This window comes from Alternaria conjuncta, assembly GCF_024043145.1.
Source record: "Alternaria conjuncta strain BMP 0040 chromosome Unknown scaffold_23, whole genome shotgun sequence".
Taxonomy (NCBI): domain Eukaryota; kingdom Fungi; phylum Ascomycota; class Dothideomycetes; order Pleosporales; family Pleosporaceae; genus Alternaria; species Alternaria conjuncta.
The window spans coordinates 1-25,746 of NW_026250112.1; the positions used below are offsets into that span (position 1 = coordinate 1).

Consider the following 25,746-nt stretch of genomic DNA (forward strand, 5'->3'; position numbering starts at 1 on the left):
GAGGGGAGGGGAGGGGAGGGGGAGTGTGGTGCTTGTTGTGTATACCCTTTGCGTGGAATATTGATGTTTCTTTCTAGTCTATGAAATTGTTTCGTGGGGTTAATGTGTCTGATGATAAGAGAGGGTTGTCGAAAGTTAATCTTTCTACGCGTCTCCGTGGGAACATGAGAGTGCTTGAAACACGTATAACGTGGTTGCAAATATCATGAGGCATCACCAGCCCATACATGGCCTGACCACTGCGACGGAACGGCACGACGCATGACTCACAGTCACCCCACTCGAACAGATCATGAAATATATAATCTTGATATTAAAGGAGCGTCTTTAGTTGCTTATCACTCACTCATCTCCATCCCAGCATCTATACACAACAACAATCCCTATAACTACGCCCAGAACCCCCACAAAAAAACAACAACAAAGGAGAGATCTAATAAGCCGAAGTACAGCAGCAATCGGGAAAAAAACATGGCTTGAGTGACCACGTCCCGCAAAATATATGCTAGTAATGCAGTCTAACACGAAGGCAAGACGGAGAAAGCAACAACAGAATATAGAGAGAAAAAGGATGGGAATAAACTCAGAGGCTACGCATGAAGAAGATAACGAGGAACGCCTGCCCGATGTAATGCTATGCTTGACTTGGGAAAAGATTTATCAACACCTTCTTCTGCAACAAAACTTTTTGGCCGGCCTGGTTGTATATGCTCACGTCTGCAATCCGTTCCTTGTCCCGATCTTTTCGCGGAAGGGGGTATATATGTCACTTGGCTTGACAATGGCGGGGCGGGGCGGGGAAGGGCCGGCTGCGAGGGTACTGCAGCAAGGTCGATGACGACCAAAGAATTAAGGACACTTGTCTGAACCGTGTGTTGGGCGATCCAGCTAACCATGTTCGATTACTTCGATCCAGCGAGCAATTCAGATCCGGGTACATTGTGGCCGAAATCTAAGATCAAAGTCCTGCCATCCTGGCTTGTAGCAACAACGCGTCTGTAGTCACTCTTGGCTGAGAGGATCCAGCTCGTTGTCCAGTTCTTGTAAACAGCATATGTTTGCCCAGTCTCATAATCCGAAACTTGTATACTCTGGTCGTACGAGCCAGACACGATGCGACCGTTGAAGGCGTCGAGGAACAGCGATCGCACAAGACCGTCGTGCTTAACTCTGCTGTGGACCAGCTCGCCGGTTGAGGCATCAAACTTGTACACGACGTGGTCATTACCACCGGCGAGAACGTATTTTGCATCATCGGAAAATTCAACAGCAGCGAGACCACGGTCTTCGGACGGGAAGTCTTTGATTGAAACACCAGTCTCAAGGTTCCAGAGCTTAGCTACACCGTCGCCACTAGCGGAAACGAGGAAGTTGCCGCGTAGCTGAACGGCGTTGACGGGGCCTCTGTGACCCTTGAGTGTGCGGACGCAGTTGCCAGTCTTACGGTCCCAGACCTTGATCATGGCGTCCTTGGAGCAAGAGATGATGTACTTGTCATCGAGGCAGACGTCTAGGACACCAGCCTCATGGCCGCGGAGTCGGTACATGGGGACGTACTCATCGCCGGTAATGTCCCATACGATGCAGGTGTAGTCCGAGGATCCTGTCACCATGATCTCGCTATCGTACTGTAAGCAGAGAATGGAAGCGTCGTGGTAGTCGGCGGGGACGGTGTATATCTCGTTGCCAACCTTGGTGCCGTTGAGCGAAGCGTGACTGATGACTCGTTCCGGTCGCTCCTCCATGGGTGGGGGAGTGTTGGCTGTTGGGCGGTGGTTGGGTCCACCGTAGACCCTGATGCACTTGTAAGTTTTCAGGTCCCACACGCGGATAGTCCTGTCTCGGGAGCCGGTGATGGCCTTGTTCTCGTCAAACTGGCAGCAGTAGACGCTATCTGTGTGACCATTCAGGTAAATGGCAGCGGGTGTACCGGTCTTCCATCGCCCGTCGATTGTGCTCCGCGCCCTGAACATCTGCTTCCAGTCCTGGGCTGGTGCTGGGTTGCCGCCAGCCATCTTGCCAGTGCCCAAGCCGCCCATCTGGATAGGCGCAGGGGAGACGTGTACTTCGGGTTCGTGTTTGCGGAGGAAGACGTTCCGCCAGACGTGCGGTGACGATGCGTGTTCGTTCCAACTGCGCGAGACGCGCTCCGCCCGTACGAGAGAAGCGGCATCGAGGTTTGACAGGACGGTGGTGGCGAGCTCGGCAGGAAGGCGTTGGAAGGGATCGACTGTGACACTATTAGCGTGGCCCCAATGACTGGTGTTTGCCAACTCACTCATCTTCTTCTCCGTGACACTGTCGGCGCGGACAATGGGAGAAGCACATGTCATGTCCACACCGCTCTCGTTGTCCTTGATGTCGTCATCACGCATGGACGTGGTAATGAGGCCATTGAGAAAGCGATGGGTGTGTTCCTGCTCGCGGCGTAGCTGGTTCTGGCGATCCTGGTTTGCGGCGGCTGCTGCTTGTCGGGCGGCGGCGCCTGGTACGGACTGGCTGGGATAGGAGACGGCGGGCGTGAAAAGGCCTTTAGTGATGTCTGTCGATGGCCCCGAAGCTGTGGGGCGGCGTCGCATGCTACTCAGGCGCTTGAAGGGAGCAAAAGCCTTTGAGCTTGTGCTTTGGGGTTGCAGTTGAAAAGTGGGAATGCCAGAGTCTTGGTGTTGCAGGGGCATTCGCTGTTGATCCATGGTAGATTTCTGGCTAGCGCTCGAAGAAGGCAACGACTCGAATAAGGAATGAATGGAGCCGCGGCGACGCTGTGCAGGTGTGGCGGACGACACGGACGACATGCGCCGGCGCGTCTTTTGGCGGGTGAAACTACCAGCGACTGCACCAAACGCGCGGGAGAAGGAGCTGGCCTGTGAATGCTGCGACAGGCCGTCGGCGTGCATGGTGGCTTCGTTGACGGCGTCCAACATGTTGGTGTCCTTGACGTCGTGTTGGTAGTGGGTAGGGAATGTCTGCGAGATGGTGCGCTTCATCGTGTGCGGCGGCGGCGCGGCAGAGGTGTAGGTGTCGTCGTCCACGTCGGAAGAGGTCTTCGGTCGGTGCGACAGGATGGACTGCCTGCGATGCATGCTCCCAGGGATGCTGACTACTGAGCCCGACGAGTTGCGGTGAAGGGCAGGTGCGAAACAGAAAGCGAATCGTAACGTCGCAGGATAACGGGCGGTGACTAAGAGAGCGTGCACAGCAAAGCGGGCTGCGAGGAGTAGGGAGGGTGAGGGTTTAGCGGAAAGCAAGGATACGCAAAAGAGTCGGACACGAGGTTTATAGCATGAGTATTAGTAGTCGCAGGAGAGGGAAAACAGAGCTTGTTAACAACGCCAGACGACGTGCCACACACTAGGCCAGGAGACTCAGCCGATCTCAAGCCGGTTCGAGTGCCTCCCGAACGTGGTCTGTTCACCAAAGCAACTCCAGACCCACCCCTGCAAATTACCACTTATCTTATCATGCCAGCACTACCCACACCGTCCTTCAAGTCGTAAAGAGTACCGTTCGACCGCCTGCTGCTGCATCCGGCTCCTCCGATCCACTGTCACCACGGCCTCCTGCGTCTGCTTATGCTACACCGCTCCGACGGTACGCCATCCAAGTCGCTTCACGGTACACCATCTTGAATCGCGTGGAGCCCACAACCTAGATCACGCGAAACCGGGCCAAACCATCGCTCAAACATCATGGCATCAACCGCTCCACCCGCCCCCATACCCACCGTCTACCGCCTCGTCTTCTGCTGGCTAGAGCCCGCTTCCATCCTTCTAGGTGCCATCTACGCGTTTTTCTTCCAATCCACCTACCTGGACTTGACCCATGCAGCCAGCTCGCCGGGCCTCCCGGTTCCAATCTCAACATCCATAGTCATGTCACAGTTAGCGAATCTGTACCTTGGACTTGCTTTTTTGGAAGCCTCGATCCTACGCGCCACGGCCGACGTCAAAGTCTGGAAGACCTTCATAGTCGGATTGCTGCTCGCCGACCTAGGCCATTTGTTCTCTGTGTTGCCGGTCGGAAGCGAGATCTACTGGGCCTTTTGGCGATGGAACGCCATCGATCTGGGGAACGTCCCGTTCGTTTACTTCTTAGCCGTGACGCGCATTTGCATGCTTCTTGGCGTCGGCTTCCAGAAGGAAGGTGTGAGATCGAAGATGACATGAAGGTGCACTGGCAACAGAATGCAAAAAGACAAGTACCTGTATATATTTGTAGTCGTGTCAGTAAAATGTCATGCCTTGTAGCGAGTCCGCCAGCCGTCACCACGACCATCGCAATCTCTCATTTCCACATGTGTGCCCGTCACAAACGACCCAATCCTGCCCAACACGCTCGTCGAGCGACCCAACCAAAACGAGGACATTCGCGTATTCACGATTCATCCCTAACCAGGCAGCCCAACCGAGCAAATCGCATACCTCGTTACCCCAGACCCACAGTACAAGACCCTGCACATCATCTTGTGCATACCCTTCACCCGTCATCTCACCGACAGGCCTCACCGCCCCAAATCTCTTCACCAAAACCTTCACCACTCGGAACGATTCCGAGCCTAACAATCATCAAACCCGCAAATAGCAGCTTACCCGCAGCAGCACCACAGTGAAACGCCATTACACCTAAAGTCCACTCTCTCTTACCGCCGCAGTAATGAATCCAAAATTCTGCCTTATGTCCCTTTGTCCAACAGCGCACCCAGGGCAATCCAACAAAGACGCTGACTGACACGTCTCCATGCTTCTCGACAAAAAATCATCGCGTGGCATCCCCCCGGCACCACCCACATGCAGCATGCCGAGAATAGCAACTGCCAACATCGCCTTCGCCACGCCTGCTCAGCCTCATGCCCTGCATACCCGCCAGTCAGTCATCAGCAATGCCCAGTGCAGGGCAAGGGGAAGCGGGAATCCCGGAGGCAGCGGGCGCAAACGTCATTACTACCACGGGAATATTTTTTTCTTCTCTCCACCATTCTTTTTTTTTCCTTGCCATTCGCAACTTTCGCATCATACTCGGGCTTAGCACGCCACTTGTACATGACAATTGCAGATCTTTGATGTTGGGAGAGGCAAATTTGAAAGAAGGGAACACGTCGTTGGGAATTCCAGTCCGCTTTGTTTCGCCGAAACACTAATGAGTGTTACTACCATGGATACGGGCTGCAGCTGCACACAATCTGTTAGGGTTGGTCTTGCCCATGACACGCGCCTTGCATCATGTCATGTCGAACCAAACGTTATCTTCACATGCGTACCATGGTTTGCGCGGCGCAAAGGGGTCTTCGCCGACCTTTTTTCATTGTGCCCTCGTTCCGAGCAGCCTAGATAGATAGCTACGTGAGTATGATGGGGTGGCCGTCATGTGTACCAGCGGATGCTTGGCGGGGTCGTGTAGGGAGGTCGCGCGGAGAAGGGTGTAATGGACCCCGCACCCACGATGTTCAGCTCTTGGGTATACCGTGGTACACGTGCTTCCAGGCGGGCCTTTCACAACGCAGCGTGTTCGAGAACAATCGTGAGTATTCATGGCGTATGTAAGATTGCGCTACGTCACAGAGTTTGCCTGTAGTGTACCCGCAGCTTGAGATTGCTACTAGGTAATTAACATGGCATGGGAAAGGTACGATGGTGGTCTACCCTTTCCAACGTTTCGCACGGCTTCGATTCAGAAACATGTCGTCTCACTGCAAAACATCAACACATGGCACTCGTTACAAAGACGAACAATGATAGAGATTCAAGACACTGCTTCCCCTGCACCGCAGAAGCCGGAAGCGACAGGAAGATACGGGGTATAATATCCACACCAGAAAACAGTAATCCAAACACGAGACCCAGTTACAAAAGTCAACCCAATGCTGTAGAGATACCGCTTTTCCCATTGCAACATGAAAAGCGCCTTGACCCCATACCAATCAATAAGCTTTGCTCATACATGTATATTAGGCCGTAATCAATCCGAACACCGTGCAAAGTGACGCAGTATAAACAGAAAGCGAGTGAAATCATGGTACATCGCAAATACATAACAGCGCCCGAAGGCAAAAAGATGGGAAAGAATAGACGCAGAAGTACGCGTCAGGAAAGGAACAGGATTCCAAAAAGGTTGTAAGAATGAGGCTCAAAGCATGGATGGATCAAGTGTTCCACCCATACTGTCCATGGTCTTCTCGAGCATGTCGAGATCCATCATAGTCCCTGGACCATAGTCAGGGAATAACATCATGTCTTCGCTATCCATGGGAGGAAGAACAACGCCCAGATTCTGCAGGTCTTCAGAGAGTTGCATATCCATTGGGAGGACATCACCAGCCATGGTGATGTGCCATGCATCAGGCATGTCGGCATCCTTGAGATCGATATTGATAACGAGATTGTCGTTCTCGGAGATGTCAGACTGTCGTGTGGAAGGCGTGTCTTTGTTAGATGACTCGGGCGTGGCGGATGGTGAAGCGGGCCGGGAGCGGAGTGCCCACGTGTTATCTTCGTCCTTGAGATCGAAGACTGTGAAAGGCCCGTTCGCATCGAGAGCGGCAAAGGTATCTTCGTAGGAATAGTCAAGAAGAGACATCGGGAGCATGGGCTGCTGCGGCGTCTGCTCTTCGTCTTGAACCACGGGCTCCGGAGCTGTTACTTGCTGCTCCTTGGGTACAGATTTGGGGATGCTGGCCGGTGTGGGTTTGCCGCGGGCACCCGAGCCAGGTGTAGCCACCTTGGTCATCGCCTGGGGTGTCTTGAGCAGGTTCGACGACGGTGAGTCCTTGACGCCCGTTTGCGTTGGCACCCGCGCCATCGCCGTAGTTGCCGGCTGTTGTGCAACTGGAGTGGCAGCATTGTTCGAAGCGCCGGGGGTCTGCTCCGGCTTAACAGCCTGTTGAGTTGCTCGTGGGGCAGCCGGCGCGGGCTTCGACGCGCGTTTGGCAGCGTTTTGGTCGACCTTAGCTTCGCCAGTCTTCTGGTCAATATCCAAGTAATCCGCCATGGAGTCGAGAGCAAATTGCATCGGGTTCTCGACCTTGACATGTATCTGACTGTGCGCCTCTAGTTCACCCTGGGTATCAAAGCCCCTTACAGAGAATTCACAACTCGCATCGTTACATCGGAAAGTCGGTCGTTGTGGCATTTGCTTCTCAGGGGGCGGTTGTCTTCTCAGTTCAGGCGAGTTACCTGTACCTGAACCGATTCGAGGAGACGCTCTCGCACCGGGAGTAGATGATTGGCTACCCTCAAGTTTTGCGCGCTTCTTCTCCGGCAAAACCAGATTCGTGACTGGTCTCGCTCCCTCGAAGTAGTGTGCTGCTCCGTGGCCTGAGTCAGCACCGATGGCGAACGGTGGTCGGTCGGTGGTAGGGGCAGAAGGCGGCTTCTGGCTGCGGTTTTGTTGTTCTACGATTTTCAGATTTGCGGCATTAAGTTGAGCGGGCGGGGCATTCGAACCACCCTGGAGCTGCGGCTGCGGCTGCTGACCAGCTGTTTGCTGCTTGACCTTTTCCATAATCTTGTTAACGAACTTGAGTGTTGCGCCCATATGGTTCTTGAACTCTTCGATAGTGAGCGTGACTTGAGGGCGAAGCGTGCCGTCTGACAGGTCGATCTGCTGGTACAACAGCACGCGAGATGTCATGATCTGGCGGATAACTTGCTCGGGCTCAGAGGAATCGTAAGAAGCGTGGAAAATGCGTAGAGCCTGATCCACCTGCTTTAGTCGGCTGAGTTGTTCTTTAAACGATCGCTGTAGTGGTATTCGCATCTGCTGCGGCAGCTGTACTGGCGGTCTGGCGGGGATACTCTTTTCTACTTCGTCCATCAGCTGCTTGAATTGCCGGGTCCTCGCTGGGTCTGCCATCCTTTGTCGGAGTTCTTCATGGTTGACGACACCACCCCGTTGTTGCTGCATCTTATTGTTGGAGGCATCTTGGGCCTTCAGTAACTGTGCCTTGTACTGAGCGTGCTGGGCCGGGGTAAGTTTCGACATTTGCTCATGAGTAAGATTGAGCCCAGGTTGAGACTTTGTCGAAGCCATGGCGGTGGCCTGTGGTGTTGCATCTGCGCCTGACTCGGCAGTGTCCTCGTTGGGTCGCTTTGTGCCCTTGTTCACATTGTTGTTGTTGGATAGTTGTGGTTGCATGGGCTGCGATTGTGGTTGAGGAGGTCTGGCCGCTGGTTTGGGCTGAGGGGTTGGTTGTGCTGGAGGTTGTACAGTCGGTGGACGATTGTTTTGCTGCTGCTGAACTGCGATGTTCGCAGGCGGTTGCGCCTGACCACGTTGGGCTTGTTGCTGCTGCATCAAGTGTTGCTGCGCCTGTTGCTGCCGCTGATGCTGAAGATTCTTCATCTTTATGGACATCATCAGACCTCGTAGTTGCTCGTCTGGCATGTTGGCTTGTGGCTGACCTGCCATTCTTGCCCGGAATTGTGCCAATTCTTGTGGGGTGACCTGGAGCATGTTCTGCATGTTCGGTTGTTGTGGGGGATTCCTCAGAAGACCTTGATTAGGATTTCCCTGCGCCGGTGGGGCAATGCCATGGCCAGGCTGTGGTGTGCCATTGGGACCCGGTCCATTTTGGTTAGAGTTCCGTACCATATCTTGGAAGTGAAGAACCTGTAGCATAAGCAGCTTCTGGCTGTCGACACCCGGAACGAGAGCGGGGTTTTGGCCAGCCCACAGCTTCAGTTGCTGCCATGTTCTAACATCCGGAGGAAGACTACTACGGATGTTATTGTTCAAAACGTTCGGAGGAAATGGCTTGGGGTCAGTAGCATGTATGATGCCAGGATTGGCTCGTAGCAAATTGGAGGCCGCCTGTAAGCGTTGCTGCTGAGACTGCATTGGCGCACGCTGTGCTCCCATAGGAGGCTGTGGTCCAGCCCCAGGTTGTGGCTGCGTAAGGTTCAAGCCACGATTTATGCCTTGCTGCATGTTGGGGTTCATCATGGGACCGCCCATATTAGGCGGCATCTGCTGTTGCGGTTGTTGATTGAAAGGCAAGTTTTGCTGCCCAGCATTGGGTTGACCCGGGGGGAAGGCTCCATTTTGAATTCCGCCATTGCGACGAAGATTCATCATGTAGCTCTGTAGTATTACGCGGAACTGAGGCTCCGGAACCTTGAGCAGTTGCTGCTTGACGTTCGGGTCTAGGTCGGCCGGCATCATGTTCATGCGAACCTGATCAGTCAGCGGTTGCTGGTTGGCCTGCTGTACGGCGGCAGCTCTTTGTTGCGCTTGTCGCATAAGCTCGGACAGGTTGGGGTCAGTCTGTCCGGGTTGAGGCGTCATGATGGGAACGTGAGCTTGAGGGGGCCGTTGCTGTTGCGGTGTACCAGGAGGTCCTGCCTGTCCCGGTGGAGCCATCGGCCGGTTGAGCATAGGCATGGCAGGGCTGGCCTGAGAACCCTGGGGCATGTTCAAACCGCCCATTTGACCTTGGAGCATCTGGTTCTGCTGGTTGCGTGCTTGCGCCGCCTGTTGCTGCCGTTGTTGCTCCAACCGCGCCTGAGCCTGAGCTTGAGCCTGGGCCTGAGCTTGTGCTTGCGCTTGTTGCGCCTGCTGTGCCTGTTGTTGGCGGTGGAATGCCTCAGCAGCCTGGCGCTGTGCCATGGCATTTTGTGATGCATTTTGTTGTGCGTTTTGGCCCTGGAAGCCGCCCATTTGACCGCCGTTATTCTGATTGTTGCTTGCAGGCACTACTGTGTTGCCCTGGTCCTGACTGCGCATAGCTTCCATTTGACGATTCGCTATCTCAGTGAAGTCAAACTCTTGGTTAGGCTGACGTGGATTCATGCCCATCTGCTGGGCCTGCATCCGGTTCGGCTGAGCAGCTCCCTGCATGGCGCCGGCGTTTTGCGCAGCTCCCTGCTGGTTGAGGGCGCCTCTTCTGTAGAGCATGTCGGCGTGTTGTCGGAAACGGAGGAAGAGAGGATTGATACCCTGAGCGAGCAGCTGCTGCTTCTTATCCTCGGGCCATGCGCGAATATCAGCTTCGAATTTGAGCCGAACCTCCTCTTTACAAGTATCCATGAGCTTTTTAGCGAACTGGTTGATGATCAGTTGGTCCTGACGATTCTGTGTGGGCTGGTTGGGTTGCATGTTCGGTTGCTGGTTGTTTTGTCCTTGTTGGGGCATGTTGGCGGGGTTGGCCCCATTAATACCTATAGAAGACTGCCCTTGTGACATGGGCACTGGTGAAACTTGCATGGGCCGTTGAAGTTGGGCATTCGGAAAGGCCGGGTTGAACTGGGGGCCTCCGGGCCTGGCGCCTTGCTGACTCATCTGATTCATCATGTTCATCTGGTTCATCTGGGCGGGGTTCATGCCGTTCATCGGGTTGTTCATGTTGTTGGGAACGCCGCCTTGCATGCGTTGTTGTAATTGCTGCTGGCGCGCAGTCGTCATGACGATGAGCTTTTGCTTGATGTTGGAGACGTATTGGTCCTTTGTCGAAGAAGACATGAAGGTCTGCGTCTCGAACTGGAGGGCGGCGCGCATAGACTCGACCTCGGCGATTTCGGGCTTGAGCAGGCGGTACTGAGTGAAGAACTGGAGGGCCAGCTGACCGCGCTCTTCCGGCTGCGTGCCCTGCTGCCAGCCATTTGGGATCTTGCCTTGCTGCTGCTGCACGCGATAGTGCTGGATAAAGTGGTGGAGTCCCGCGGTGGCCCGGTTCTGTTGCATGCCGTTCTGTTGCATGTTGGAGTTGTTCATGGTGGTGGAGCGCGAAGGGCCACGGGCGCGCTATGTCGCAGGCTGGCGGAGGTGCGCAAGATACAGGCAGCGGTGCAGTGCCGCGGATGTGCAGTGAACAGCAGCACTCATGCAGGCCGAGAGTTTCAGGTGCGCGGCGGGCGGTGGGACGACTCCGGCGTCGAGGCGTCGTGTCTGGTGCCGAGTAGACGACTTGGTGAGACCTGGGATGGGGGCGGTGACGGTAACGGCAACGGCGAGGGCAGCGGTGACGTGGGAGAAGATGGAAGCGGCCACAGAGGAAAACGTGTCGGGTGTCGTGGAAGAGAGCTGGGCCTGCGGCTCTATGGGCAAGACGCGAGGAAAGGCAGGGCCACAGCTGCTCACCTGGAGTGAGGCTTAGGTGCTTAGGTGAGTGAAAGGCGGAGGCTCGAGAGGACGACGCCAGCTGCGGCTCGAGACTGATCGACACTTGCGGACAGGGCGCAAGGTTAGCGCAGCACCCGTGGACCCAAACGACGGCGCCTAAGTGATGCAGCTGCAGGGCTCAGGACGACGTGGCCATGGGAACAGGATATAGCTATTGCAGTGAAGATGCCGTCGCAACAGGAAATACTAAGATGCAAAGGCAGACGTGTTTGGTGGGTGGGTGAGCGAGGAAGATTGCGAAAGGCGACAGAATGGGCGTGCGTCGCAGCCCAGGTGCAGCAATCGCGCCCGTCGCACCTACCTCGTCCAAACTGCAGGGATTATCCGCTAGCCTGCAATTGGTAGGCCCTCTAACGCTCCTGCCCCGGTCCGCCTGGGTCATGCCCCCAGTGCAAAGGAACAGCTGTCGAGGCATGCGCACGACGACTTGCTGCGCTGACGACGTGCTGCATGTCTGATTCATGTATATCAAGTTGCTCCCATCGCCGGCGACGGATCCAGCGGGTGCCTGTTGCGCCCCCCATCTCTGTCGACGACTAGGTCTCACAGGTTCGTCGAATGAACGGCACTAGCGCTTGGCTGGGACCCGCCAAATCTTCCGCACTTCTGGTGGCAGGACGAACCATGTGCTCTGCTCGTCTTCCCTCCTCCCCGCTCGGCCGGTCTAAGCGTCGCTCTCATCTTGCAGTCGTTCGTCGTCTTGCTCTGTGTTATGTTTGAGCACTTTGGTAGCTCTACGATGCAGCGCCTGGTGTGCGTGACGACGACGACTGTTCGGTTTCATCCCAAACGTCAGGAAGCCCTGTGGCTTAGATGGCGCCATGCCATCTGCCTGATGCCCTGCGAGGGTTCCGCTGCTTTTTCCACTACCATCGCTCACTAGCCGCTTTAGCTGTCATCTGCGCCAGGCGGTGATCAGGGCAATAACGCCTTCAATTCAAATCATCTCGTCCATTTTCCCTATCAAGGACACATGGCAGCCCTATAGATGCATTACGTGTCCGAAGTAAGCCTTAGGCTTTAGTGTTTCTTAACTATAAGAACTTAGAAAAATCTTAACTTAATAACTAAAGTACACTATTATAGTTATATACTACTCTAATACCTAGAAAGAATAAAATTATAAAATTTCTATACTTATACGTTAATTCTTCTATACTTATTTTTATCTAAGTACTTAAAGATACCTTAATATAACTTTTACGTATACGTAATACTATTAAAACTTAGCTCTAATAAATATAAGCTAATTAAGCTTATTAACTTTTCTAATAAAAAGTATTTTAGCTATATTACTAAGTATAAAGAAGCTATTAACTAAAAACGTATATTTTTACTTTAAGTAATTACTTATTATATATAATAGTTTAGTTTCTTAGGTATTAGGTCTACTTTAGGCTAACAGCCTATATATATATATTCTACCTCTAAGTACTTCTTCTAAGCCTTACTATAATAATATTATAATTTAATATAATATTATTATCTAATCTCTATATAACTCTTATATATTATTATAGTTCTCTAACTCTAATAGTAACCTAGTAAATTAGCTAGTTACTTCTATAAGACCTACACTATTAATTATAACTATATTACGTATCTAGTCTTCTATTAGCAACTCTTCTAGTAGAGATATCTTCTACTTTCTCTTCTACAACGCTAGCTCTAGTTAGGTAATAGTAAGTAGTAAGACTAACCTAGTAATAGCTATGCTTAGCGCTGCTGCTCTCTTATTTACTAAATCTACTACTACCTCTACTACGCGTAGTTAGCGTTAGTAACCTCTCTAGTAGTCTTAGTCTTTATATATTACTACCTAGAACTTCTTTACTACTATAGCCTTTAGTTCTTAGAACTTTTATTAGTAAGCTCTTCTCTACTTTTATAGCTTCTCTAATCTACGTAATAGTAGCTTACTAAACGTCTCTAGCTTCTTCTAGAATAGCTTCTAGTACGTCTTCTCTATAGAAGGTAGTTACCTTACTAACTCTAATAATAATAATGTTAATATTACCTAGATCTACTACTTTATAGGTAACTATAATAATAACTATAACTATAGTAACTTAGTTAAGCTACTAACAAAAGCTATTACCTTCTCTAATAGGTTTCTTAATATTACTAAGACCTAAAGTAGTAATAAATAACTCTACTACGCCTCTCTTACTAACCTACTTAGTTACGTTATCTATAGTAGCGTGTACTACTCTAATCTCTTTAACACTAATTATAATAACTATCTTAGCGCTAACTATAATAATAGCTATAACGCTGCCTATAACCTAAATAATAAAGTAGAGTCTAAGCGCTCTTTACGTAAGTTTACTCTAGATCTTCTATCTAGTAAGCCTACTAAGCTATAGCTCTCTTTATTACTAGATCTAGAGGTTACTATACGCTATGTTGCGTCTTACGTACCTATTAACTATAAGATTATAGGCTATATTATCTCTAAGTCTAACCTCTCTTAAGGTAGTTAGCCTATTCTAGCAGCCTATAAATTTAATATATAAAGTCTACCTAAATATATTAGTAAGCTAGATAAGACTCTTTTTAAAGATAGTTCTATCTATATAGTATTCTAAGACAGCGTAAAGCTCTATAAGCTCTTCTTTAATATAGTCTTCTACCTTAATAATAATATTACTATATATATTAGTTATTTAAAGAAAACTTAGAAAGATCTTACTAATAAGCGCAATACTAACTACTACCTAGAACTTTAACTTACTAAGAGTAATAAGTCTCTAGGTATTATCTAATAGTAGTTTCTTAGCACTAATAGTAAGACTATAAATCTATAAGAATAACTTTACTTTATAAAGAGTAACACCTACGCTACTAGAACTTAACTTAAAGAGCTCTATGTTACCTCTAAATAATAGATTAGCTAAGTATATAAGTAGAAGAATACTTATAAGAAAGTATATAAAGAGAAGTATACTACCTATATTAAGGCTCTTAAGAAAGTCTCTTATTTAGAGGTACTTATTAGAAAGGCTTCTTCTTCTACTTCTTTACTAAATAACCTAGATAGATCTAACTTAGAGAAGTCTAATAACTCTACTAGCGCTCTCTATCTAGACTATCGTAGACGTACCTCTAACTATTCTAACTCTCTAACCTATGCGTCTTTACCTATACCTATATATAATATATATTACTCTAAGTAACCTAAATCTAATAAGTTTAAGAGCTCTATTAGTACCTGCATAGATATCTATTAGAAGTAGAAGTTAGACGTTATAAGTTAGTTCTGCGTACACGCTAGTACCTTTAAAAGTAATAAAAAAGAGTAACTTAACTTTATTTATATAAAGACTAGTAGTCTAGCCTAGAATAGTATATCTATTAGCTAGTTTATTTCTAGCTAGAAATTCTAGCGCGTATAATAGGTTTAGAATATTCTTAATAGAAGCTATAGTTAGCTTAACACTTATTATAACACTTATAACTTCTATAATAAGAAAGTAAATATAAAGTCTAGTAAGAATATTAGCGCCTTCTTATTATAATTCTAAGCTAGTGTTACTACTCTACATTAGAATAATAAGAAGATAATTCTACAAATCTATAAGAAGCTTTCTTTCTAGTAGCGTAGTTATATTAAGCTACTCTTAGATAATAACTACTATACTAATAACTTTACTACTTTTAGTTAGAAGCTCTACTACCTTAAATAACTCTACTTCTTAGTTCTACTCTTCTATAGCACTAACATAGCTAAGAATACTAGTAGAGATAAAGGTAGAGATAAAGGTAATAGAAGAGGTTGTAGAAACTATAACTATAATAATACTTCCTCTAGAGGCTCTAGTACTACTTACTTTGTTATTAACAAGGCCTATAAGAACTATACTCTAATAAAGACTTAGGTTCTTACTAATATAAATTACTACTTTAAGTATACCTACACTAGTTATAGGCCTAACTACTCTAATACACTATATAAGAGCTAAAACAACGTTATATCTATAGGCTACTTTAAGAAAGTTCTTACTACTCTTAACAAAGCGCGTAAGGCTACTAGAGTTTCTATCTCTAAGACTACTATTAGAGTTAACTCTATTTAGAGTCTAACTCTTTCTGCGTTAGTTATAGCAACTAACACTTTTGCAGAAAATAACTAGTCTCTAGTAACTATTACCTCTAGAGACCTTCTAAGCCTAAGAAATATAATAAATAATACACTTTAAAGATACCTACACCTATACCTATATTATTACCTCTATCTTCTTCTATTAAAGTCTATAATAATAATAATAACTCTAACTCTACACTATAAGCTATTCTAGACTAGATTAAGAACTTAGAAAGCTCTATAACTCTATAGGTTTACGTTTCTACTATTATAGCTACTACTATTTACAGCGCTATATATCTTCTCTAAGTAGATTAGTAACTAGTCTTTAAAGAAACTATCTTCTCTCTATTATAACTATTCTTACACGTTAAACTAATAAGTAATTCTAGTTATACCTCTATCTTTATTAATAAATCTTACGCTTACGTAAACTACTATAAAATAATTATACTATAAGATTCTACTATTCTTAAATTAGTAGATAGCTTCTAAGTTACTAACGTTACTTATATAACTAGAGTAAATATTACTTTTAATAATTATAAAGAGTAAGTGCTTACGTATATTATAAAGCTTAGTAGCATCTAAATAATACTTAGAACGCTCTAGTTTTAATAGTATAATCTCTAGATAAACTAGAAAACAATATCTATAATATTTAATTCTAATTACTATATATAATAGTGCCTCTATAATTATAAGCTCTACTATATTACTAGTAGTTAATATTATAAGTAACTCTTTTCTTCTATATATAAGCTTAAGAGAGCGCGTTACCTAAAAGCTCTGCTCTCTATAGATATTTCTTTTATCTCTAGTTGTATAGCAGCTATCTTAGTTATATAAGAAGAAGAAGTCTATATAACTATAATAGAGAAAGTTAAGAGACTCTATAATATAAGTAACTAAGAATAGACTAACACTTAATATCTATATATAGCTAGAGTAAAGGTGCTTCTAGAGAACTTTAAAAAGTTCTAAGACTACATAGAGCGCCTACTAATAAGTAAAAATAATATTCTAGTAAAGCTTTCTAACGTACTCTATTCTCTATATTATAGGTTTAACCTATAAGAAGTAGATAAGATCTCTTCTTAGTGTAATAAGTTAGATTATACTATTAAGATTTAACTAGACTCTAACACTAGTTAACTCTTTAGGCTATTATTATAACGTCTAAGACTACTATCTTATAATAAAGCCTAAGTAGTTAAACTCTATATTAATAATATACTGCGTAAGAGATATATTAAGCAAAGCATATCTAAATAGGCTGTACTACTACTAGTAGTAAAGAAGCCTAGAGAAGATATTAGAATATGCGTTAACTATTATAGACTTAACGCACACACTATTAAGAACTATAATACTCTTTTACTAATCTATAATATACTTATAAAGCTCTCTAAGGCTTATTACTTCTTTAAAGTTAATATTATTACTATATTTAATAAAATTTATATTTATAATAATTATAAATACCTTTCTACTTTTATTACTCTTTATAGACTATACTAGTATACTATTATACCTTTTAGTATATATAATAGTTTAGAGACATTTTAAGTATATATTAATAATATACTTTATAAGTATCTTAATAAGTTCTATATAGTATACCTTAATAACGTTATTATATTTAGTAAAACTAAGAAAGTCTATAATAATTATCTTCTACGTATTATAACTAGGCTTATAGACGCTAGCCTCTCTATAGATATTCTTAAGTCTAAGTTTATATAGCAAGAGGTAAAGTTTCTAGAATTAATTATTACTATAGATAGTATTAAAATAAACTCTAAGAAAGTGTCTACTATCTAAGACTAGTAACTACCTAGAACCTTAAAGAACGTTTAGGTATTCTTAGAGTTTACTAACTTCTATTAATAGTTTATATATAAGTTCTTTAATATTACTAAGCTACTTACATATTTTATAAAGAGAGACTCTGCCTTATTTATAATAACCTTAGAGATAGCCTACGCGTTTAATAAGTTAAAGGCTGCTTTCTATAGTAATATTATGCTAGCTTATTTTAACTCTAATCTAAAAAGTATTCTAGAAACTAATACTTCTAACTACGTCTACGCTGTAGTATTATTATAAATCTAGGCTAATAATACTATATAACTAGTTACCTATTTATCTAAGAAGATAACTTCTATAGAATATAACTATAAAATATATAATAAAAAGCTTCTAGTAATTATTAGAGCTTTTAAAAAGTAGCGTCTAGAGTTATTAGATACTACTAATACTATTAAGGTCTTAACTAATTACTATAGCCTTAAGTACTTCTAATCTAAATAATACTTAAATTAACAATAAGCCTGTTAGGCTAAGTTTCTTAAGAAGTTTAATTTTAAGGTAAAGTACAGGCCTAGTAAATAAGGCACTAAGCTAGATAGTCTAATACGTTAGACTAGCGACTTACCTAAACACGTTACTAATAACTACGTTTAACACTAATACTAGATAATTCTAGATAATTACTACTAGAATAGTAGTAGTTATAACGCTATCTAACTTATAGAACTCTGCCTAGGTAAGGCCTTATACAACCTACTATTAATTCTTACTCTATTAAGTAAAGCTAGAGAGTATAACATTAATAGCGTTCTATAGCTAAGTTCTACTATAATAGGCCTAGCCTAGTTCTTATTGCGTAATAAGCCTAACCTATATAATAATCTAGTTAGAGCTAATAATCTTATAACCTAGAAGGTTATAGATTATCTATATTCTCTTAACACTTACCTTACTACTATTTGTAACACTCTTAATAGTAGTAATTATTATATCTCTTATTACCTTATTACTAAGAGCATACGCCTAGAGCTAAAGAATTTAGAAGTAAGTAAAGATAGAAAGCTATTCTTAAGTAATAACTATCTTTTTATTTCTTTTAGTAAGAAGCTAAGAACTTATATTATTAAGAATATCTATAATACTTTACCTAGTAGCTATAGAGGTTACACTACTACTTACTAGTAAGTTAGTTAATAGTACTACTAGTAAGGTATAACTAATATAATTATACACTTTACTAATAACTATACTATATGTTATTATTCTAAAGTTAATTACAGCGCTAAGTATAGTCTTCTTTATTCTCTCTCTATTCTAAAGTAGTATTAGAAAGATATCTCTATTAACTTTATTACCTTGTTACTACTATCTACCTAGTGTAGTTATTTATATTATTACATTATAGTAGTAGTAGATAGACTATCTAAGAAGAAGAAGTTTATTACTATAGAGAATATAGAGGTGTCTACTATTATTAACAAGTTTTTTAAGTATATCTAGAGAGAGAAAAGATACTCTAAGACGCTAGTGTCTAACTAGAAACGCTAATTTACTTTCTACTTCTAGCGTTATCTCTATAACTAGGTAGAAACTTATTCTAAATTATCTACTATTTACTATCTAGAAATAGATAGATAAATAGAGAATATAAATATAGACCTAAAATAGTATCTATAATTCTATATTAACTATTTACAAGATAACTAGGCTTATCTTCTTTTTCTTACTAAATTTAAGACTAATTTAGCTATTAGCTTAGTAACTAGAGTTTCTCTATTCTAGGCTATAAAGAGCTACTAGCTCTGCGTAGGTTTTAAACTACTACACGCTATTACTAATACTATAACTACGCCTATATAACTACGCGCTACTAACACTCTAGTTAGTTATATTAATACAACGTAATAATATCTTTGTAATAAGATTATATAGTCTTAGGCTAAAATAAAGAAGTTTACTAACGTTTATTACTACTTAGCTCTACGCTTCGCTATTAGCGACTAGGTTCTTCTTAATACTAAGTATATTTGCACTAAATAACTAGTAAAATTCTTAGACTATAAGAATATAGGTTCTTACTAGATTATATATATTATTAATAATATAGCTTATAAATTAGATCTCTCTAATAGCCTTAAGAACCTATTTCTAGTATTCTATCTATAGCTTCTATAGCTCTATAAAGACAACGCACTGCCTAGATAGCTCTAAGCTACTAATTGCGCTCTACTTAAGATCTATCTTACTAATAATAGTAAGACTAAGTATATTATTATCTAGGTTCTTAATTTCTATATCTATAATATAATAAACAATCTCTATACTAGCTATTACAGCTACTTATAGTATAAGGTAGAATAGATAGGTAATAACTAGACTAGCTACTAGTAACTATACTTTAACTTACAAGAAAGTAAAGAGTTTATTTAGAATTACTATAACTATAACTCTAGTAAACTAGAATCTTATAATATATTCTACGCGTATAATAACTATAGAGAGCTTATAGTTACCTTACTCTATCTATTAGATAAGAGCTTAAAAAGAACTAGCTAGTTATTTATAGACTCTCTTAACTATATTACTTATAAAGCCTATTAAGCTAATTATAGTGTACGTCTTTACCTAACTAAGATATCTATAAATATTCTTAGCCTTAAAGTAGTTAATTCTAACTACTCTACTTATAACCTTATATCTATACCTAGAATAGAGTTCTCTATATAGGCACTCTAGTTTATAGCTAGATCTTACTATACTTCTAGACTCTACACTACTTCTAGACTCTACTTTACTTCTAGACTTTACTCTACTCTTAGACTCTACTCTACTTAAGATCTCTATTCTACGTAAGAATATATACTACCTCTACGCCTCTTATTAACTCTATAACCTTTGTTTTTCTCTATCTCTCTATTACTTACACGCCTTATAACAGCGTTATATTATATCTTACTTCTTAGTTAAAGTACATAGCCTAGATTCTTCTTAGAAGGTATAGCTAAGTCTATAGAATTCTATTTTAATATTCTTAACGCTTAGTTAGAACTTTAAGCGCTTTTAGAAGAAGACGTATAATAGTTTAGTTTCTTAGGTATTAGGCCTACTTTAGGCTAATAGCCTATATATATATATTCTACTTCTAAGTACTTCTTCTAAGCCTTACTATAATAATATTATAATTTAATATAATATTATTATCTAATCTTTATGTAACTCTTACATTATAAGGTTACTACTATTTTTATTTCTAATAATACCTTTAATAATATTATTAAGCTCTTTATATATATAAAGCTAAAGACTTTTAAATAACTTTATAAAAGAGTTCTTACTAATAATACTACTACTACTAATAAAATAATTATTAATATACTTATAAATAAATTTTAAAAAAAAGTATAAAAATAAGTAAGACGTATCTTAGTTAAAGTTTAAAGTAAGTAAAAGTAATAGGTAGATTAAGTAGACTAGTAATTAATAAGCCTACAGGCATATACTATAACGTCTTCTGCAGCGTAACATTAGGCCTCTATAGATGCAAGGTGCTAATCGCACAATTTCTCATTTTCTATGTATGTAAATATTAAGACGAGTATAGAAGCCTCCATATACTATCGCCACTGAAAGCTGTCAAAGTTGACGTCCTCGTACTCGTCCTCCAGGTCGCTGGTGATCGGCCACCCGTTGCCCTAAAAGATGGTGAAGGACTAGTTATCCACATCTCGCACTAAAGCGCCGGACGCTATGGCACAGGACTATGGGCCTCCACCCCGTTCCGAACCAACAACGCCGCTGTCAAAGCAGTCACCTTGCCCTCCCTCATACGCCCTCCATCCCTGACACTGCTTTTTCTCGACATCTCCGCATCTAGAGCTGCCAACCCATTACCTACCCATTCAAGAGGCCACCTCCTCTTACACAAGTCTCGCTTGCTCCGCCACTGCCCCTTCCGTCTCTGGTTCGCGTCGATCCTTGGCGGAAAGCCCCCCCCTGCAGTCCCATGTCAGTCCCATGGATTGGGCATGATCGCCAGGGAACAATGAAGCCGGACGCCAGCCAATAGCATCCAGCGTTTGACACGTTTCTGCTCCCCCCACCGCTGCTTTGTCTTGCACTTGAACTTCGGCCTTTCTTGCGTTCATTTCTTGCGTTCGTGATGAAGAAACAATCTAGCATACAACGTGTCGCGTCGCGCCTCGTGATCCACAGCGTTCCGTCATTGGCCTGATACGTCACAACGGCCTATCAACAGTTTCGTGCACGCTTAGTGAGACGACTTGTAACCACCATCATCGATGCATCGGAATTGCATCGAACTTAAACACGGCCAGATGCCTTTCTTTACTGCTTCGGGGCATTCTACACAGTCCTTGTGACTGGCGGGATTTCGTGAAGCGCATGAACAGAGTGGTGTTTTCGGGCTATATGGATGCTCGCAACCACACTCCAAGAGAGGAGCAACTCTCACGATGGGTCCGTGCGCTTACCCTCAGCTCACGTCCATCGATCGCGAACAACCGTCTATGTTTGTTTTTTTGTCATCATCCCTGCGCAACCGTTGCTATGAGAAGACAGCGCACCCACACCCCTTCAAGGGAAAGTCTGGACATAGGCCCTGAATTCTACACGGCCTTGTATTCTTCAGCTCGTAGATCGATAGGCCAAAGTAGCCTTCTTAGCTTTTTCTTTAATGATTGTACTGCGGAGATAGGTGTCTAGTTCCTCCCTTGAATGGGGTACGCCTAATTCGATATCGGGATGATCTTCATCGTCACGTACTCCTCCCAGATCAACAGCCTTGTCATCACTCTGTACGTCTCCTCTATGCATCAGGAATACATAAGCATGCTCGATGGCCCCCTTTCTCTATGCCCCCGAGACTGCGCATTCACTCTAGATGATTGTTCAAGGCCGCCTTACCTGCCACGATGTGAAGGCTTCACATGGAAGGAGCGAAATGATGCCGCCGCGGATCCGATGAACAACGCCCTTCAATGGGTTGTAAACCTTAGGCATATGACGAAGTTCAAGCCCGCCCGATAACCTTCTGCAAGTTTATCAGACTCGTGTTGAGGCATGGGTAAATGCGGATCACATCGTATTCTGGAAAAGCCTAAACTTTACGGCCATTTTCTGACGTGCAGGACGCCAAAGTCCAATGAAGGAGCCTGCGTAAGAATCACATGTTCGAGCAATCATGTCGACGACTGTGAGCGCGTGGAGCCGTCATTTCACAAACAACTAGCAGTTTTTAAGAGCGGCGAGATTGGGTATTTGTATGGAGAGCCGTAGTCACAAAGCACATTACACGTGAGGACGCATACGTGGGGTCGTTTGACGGAGTCTGATTTGGCTTGCTGTCGAGAGATCCCCCCACCTATGATACATCTGATCCCCAGCTATGCCCATTCTATGCTTTCGTGACCTGTCGATACAAAGGAGATGTCGATTCGCGAAGGGCAGTCGCTTATTTCTGGCCGAGAGATGATGCGCGCTCGTCTTCGAGCTTCTGGTAGAAGGCGTCACGGTGACGGACGGCAGGGACGTGGTAGCCTTGGATAGTAAGTACGGGTGTAAGAAGAGTCTTCGAGGATAGGAAGCGCAGTCGCATCGCCTGTGACTGATTCACGTACCGTACCACCAGCCGTAGCCGGCAGTGAGGCCAAGACCTGTGACTGCTGTTAGCCGATGTCCAGAGCTGACGCGCGCATTGCTACAGAGCTCTTTGAGCCCCGAAAATAGCAGCCATGCACTGCCCGATTCCTACGCACCCATAGCGACAGAGAGGTCGAGCACGACCTGTCGTCGGAGCATCTGCAGTCCAGTCATTAGCATCCAGCGCACGACGGCCCACGGCACTCAATGGCAGCACCTACGCCGGTGATCGGTTTGACAGCCATTGCGGAGTTGGGTTCGGGAGAGCGGAGAGTTTTGGGGCGCGGGTGCGGTTTGCGGGAGCTGGTGGATGTCGTCGGCGGCTCTCTGAAGGTGTGGTGGTTCGACGGGAGAACGCAGTGCTGCTGACGTAAGGCAGGCGTCCTAGCGTCCCGCGCCTTGGAAGCTCCCGACCCAACTGAAGAACAACGGCAGCAGGCAGGTGAAAGGAACAATACCATCGAATAAGAAACAATACGCGTCTGCACGTCTGCTCCCATCGCGAGGGCACCCTTTCGCAACCGATGCGCCCTCTCACTCCCGTCTGCGCCCTTACCCACCGATAGAGACGTCCCCGGAACCACCATCGCGTGCGCAACCTGCTCCTACGGCGTACCCTCCCACCGGATCCGCGACAACGAGCAGCATATGCCAGGCATCATACTATCCCCCAGCGCCAGCAGCGAGGGCGCAATCGCAGGCATGAAGCGGGCACATGACGCGGAACATGCGCCGACGTACGGAGAGCCGCACCCCAAGAAGCGACAAGTCGTACGGGCGCTGCACCACACACAGCCGATCCAGCACATTGCCGACCCCATCAGCGCCGAGCACGACGTCTTTGGCGAGAGCAAAGACTTTTTCGACCAGCAGCTGCGGCGCGCAATAGCCATTCAATGTAAAGGCATCGGTTTCGAGAGCGCGCGTCCGGACGCGTTGGAGGAGTTCCGGGCGCTTGTTGATTCCTGTATGGCTTCACCTTGCGACAGAGACTGGCCGCGAGTGCCCACTGCAGTTTTCCAGACTGACCCGTCACAGACATGACCAACTTTCTAACACAAGTACGCACGTCTATGATCAGCTCGCGACGCACCGAAACGGTCGCGCACGACTGGATCTATGCCCTCACATCCGCCGGCCTGCGCGGCTCTGCGCCCCTCGAACAACATTTCGATACAGGCGAGATCCCGCCGTCTGTCTTACAGCCCTACTTTGCACCTCCCGCGCCTCCAGAAGCTCCGCCGCCCGACACCGAGTCATTGCTAGGTCCTGGACTCTCCGGCAAGGCGGACAAAGAAACGCGTCCATACATACCAAAACACTTCCCTGGATTCCCGTCGAAACACACATACACAGCGACGCCCGTCTTCACAAAACGCGAAAATGACCCGCGCAAAATCAGGGAAAAGGCGACAGAAGAGGGCATTCTTGCCGAGCAGAGTCTGCGAAAACTCATGGCGGCGCAAAAGGCAGGCGTGCAGAAGCAAAATGTTGGCAAGCGGAAGCGCAGTAGGCGCATGAAAGAGAGCGACCAACTGTGGCAAGCCGCCATGACAGACCTGCTGGACGAGGAGAACCAGCGAGAGAAGGAGGAAGAACGGCGGCAAGCTCAAATGGACGAAGACGACGAAGACTACAACACGCATCAAGACGCTCCAATACGGCAGCCCACCGCCGATCGTAACGTCAACCTGGAAGAAGGCGTGCACGTCAACTACGACCAAAAGTACTGGAGGAAATCCGCGACGGGCGTCTCATAGTTCGTCACAGCCGGTCAATGGCGGCGACACCTTCAGAAAAGTCGTTTTACAGCATTTTGATAGCGAGGCGTTTGGGTACCTGCATTTCGGCCGCGGGGCTTCGAGATACGTTTTAGGCATTAAGGCGGCGTTGATTGTCTATTTTTTTTTCTTCGTTGCAAGTTGTACTATAGTCTACTCGCTCTCCTACACAGCACAGCGTAGCTGAAGGCTACACAAAGTTTGGTCAATGCGAACTCATTATTCATCCCATCGAGTTCTTATCTAGATTGGATTTACTCCTGGAATCCTTAGCAAGATCTCATAGTTGAAAATACATGCATAGTAATCATGTCTCCGGTGTAAACCGCCACCTCATGTATGATGTTGTGTGAGGCTATAGGTGGTGACTCGATCTCATCGCTCAACCATCGCACCTTCCTGCTTCGCCTTCCACTCCTCCCACGCCGTAGTCTCAACAGTCAACCCTCCTGAACACCTATAATCTCATTAGCCATGCGCTCAACCTGATTACACCAACTCCCAGTTCCTGGTCACAATGCCAAGACCTCGTGCCTTCCACCTCACTCCACCAACACTCACTTTCTCAACAAATGAACCAGCGGCTCGCATATAATTTGCGGCACACCGCCCTTCTTCTTCGGCGCCTCTACGTTGCATTTATACTGCACGAGTTCCTTTAGCGCGCAGTCGCTCAGATTGACCGGTGGATTCCGTCGTTTGCCCGACGGCAGAGTGTTGAGCGAAGCTTCCAAGTCGGTCACCGGGATTGTGGAGATTGGTGGCGCCATTGCGCGGGGGAAGTGATATTGAAAGAGTAGGGTCGTGCTTGGGAAGGACTGGAAAGGATCAAGGGGTGATCTGCATGGGAGATGGAAATGAATGGTGATGGGGCGAAGAGGTTGGGTGAGAAGTTGTTGATGGAAGTTGAGGTCGAGGATCTGAGCGAGGTATGGAATGTTGACACACGCTCGATGCGCGAAGTGAGTAATGTTAACGAAAACGCAGCTTTTCAAGTCTCTACGTGAGTTTATGGTGCAGGAAGATGGAACGTACGTTTATCCTTCACAACTCAACTAATCTTTTCTCTCAAACTCTTACTCTCGCGACTCACAAATTGATGCTCATCCAACAGAGCCAACAACACAAACACCGCCCAACCCTCTTATTTCAACTTACCAGAAATCGACCGCCTAATGCTAAACTCATCTTCGCCAATCCTCGAAATCATCTCTCCACCGCCAACCCATCACGCCTCAGGAGCCGGAAAGACCTCACTAATCTACCTCATCATCGCCCACGCCATTCTCCCACGCAACT

The 25,746-nt window shown here is 45.5% G+C and overlaps 4 protein-coding genes across 4 annotated transcripts; 1 reads left to right on the top strand and 3 right to left on the bottom strand.

Annotated features, from left to right (window-relative positions):
* Nucleotides 1-902: 902 nt before the first annotated feature.
* Nucleotides 903-3,083, bottom strand: J4E85_010366 (uncharacterized protein; the record flags this gene model as incomplete). The annotated part of the gene is made up of 2 exons (XM_051474576.1): nt 903-2,230; nt 2,279-3,083. 2 exons carry the CDS (start codon nt 3,081-3,083, stop codon nt 903-905), a joined length of 2,133 nt encoding a protein of 710 aa, XP_051321496.1.
* A 3,040-nt stretch (nt 3,084-6,123) lies between these two features.
* On the bottom strand, nt 6,124-10,704 carry J4E85_010367 (uncharacterized protein; the record flags this gene model as incomplete). The annotated part of the gene is made up of 1 exon (XM_051474577.1): nt 6,124-10,704. One exon carries the CDS (start codon nt 10,702-10,704, stop codon nt 6,124-6,126), a length of 4,581 nt encoding a protein of 1,526 aa, XP_051321497.1.
* An 11,774-nt stretch (nt 10,705-22,478) lies between these two features.
* On the bottom strand, nt 22,479-22,911 carry J4E85_010368 (uncharacterized protein; the record flags this gene model as incomplete). Its single annotated transcript, XM_051474578.1, is given in 3 exon segments — nt 22,479-22,625; nt 22,645-22,680; nt 22,888-22,911. The coding sequence occupies 3 exon segments, from the start codon at nt 22,909-22,911 to the stop codon at nt 22,479-22,481; spliced, it is 207 nt and encodes a 68-aa protein (XP_051321498.1).
* A 457-nt stretch (nt 22,912-23,368) lies between these two features.
* J4E85_010369 (uncharacterized protein) lies at nt 23,369-24,426 on the top strand (the record flags this gene model as incomplete). Its single annotated transcript, XM_051474579.1, has 2 exons — nt 23,369-23,633; nt 23,705-24,426. 2 exons carry the CDS (start codon nt 23,369-23,371, stop codon nt 24,424-24,426), a joined length of 987 nt encoding a protein of 328 aa, XP_051321499.1.
* Between the last annotated feature and the right edge of the window lie 1,320 nt (nt 24,427-25,746).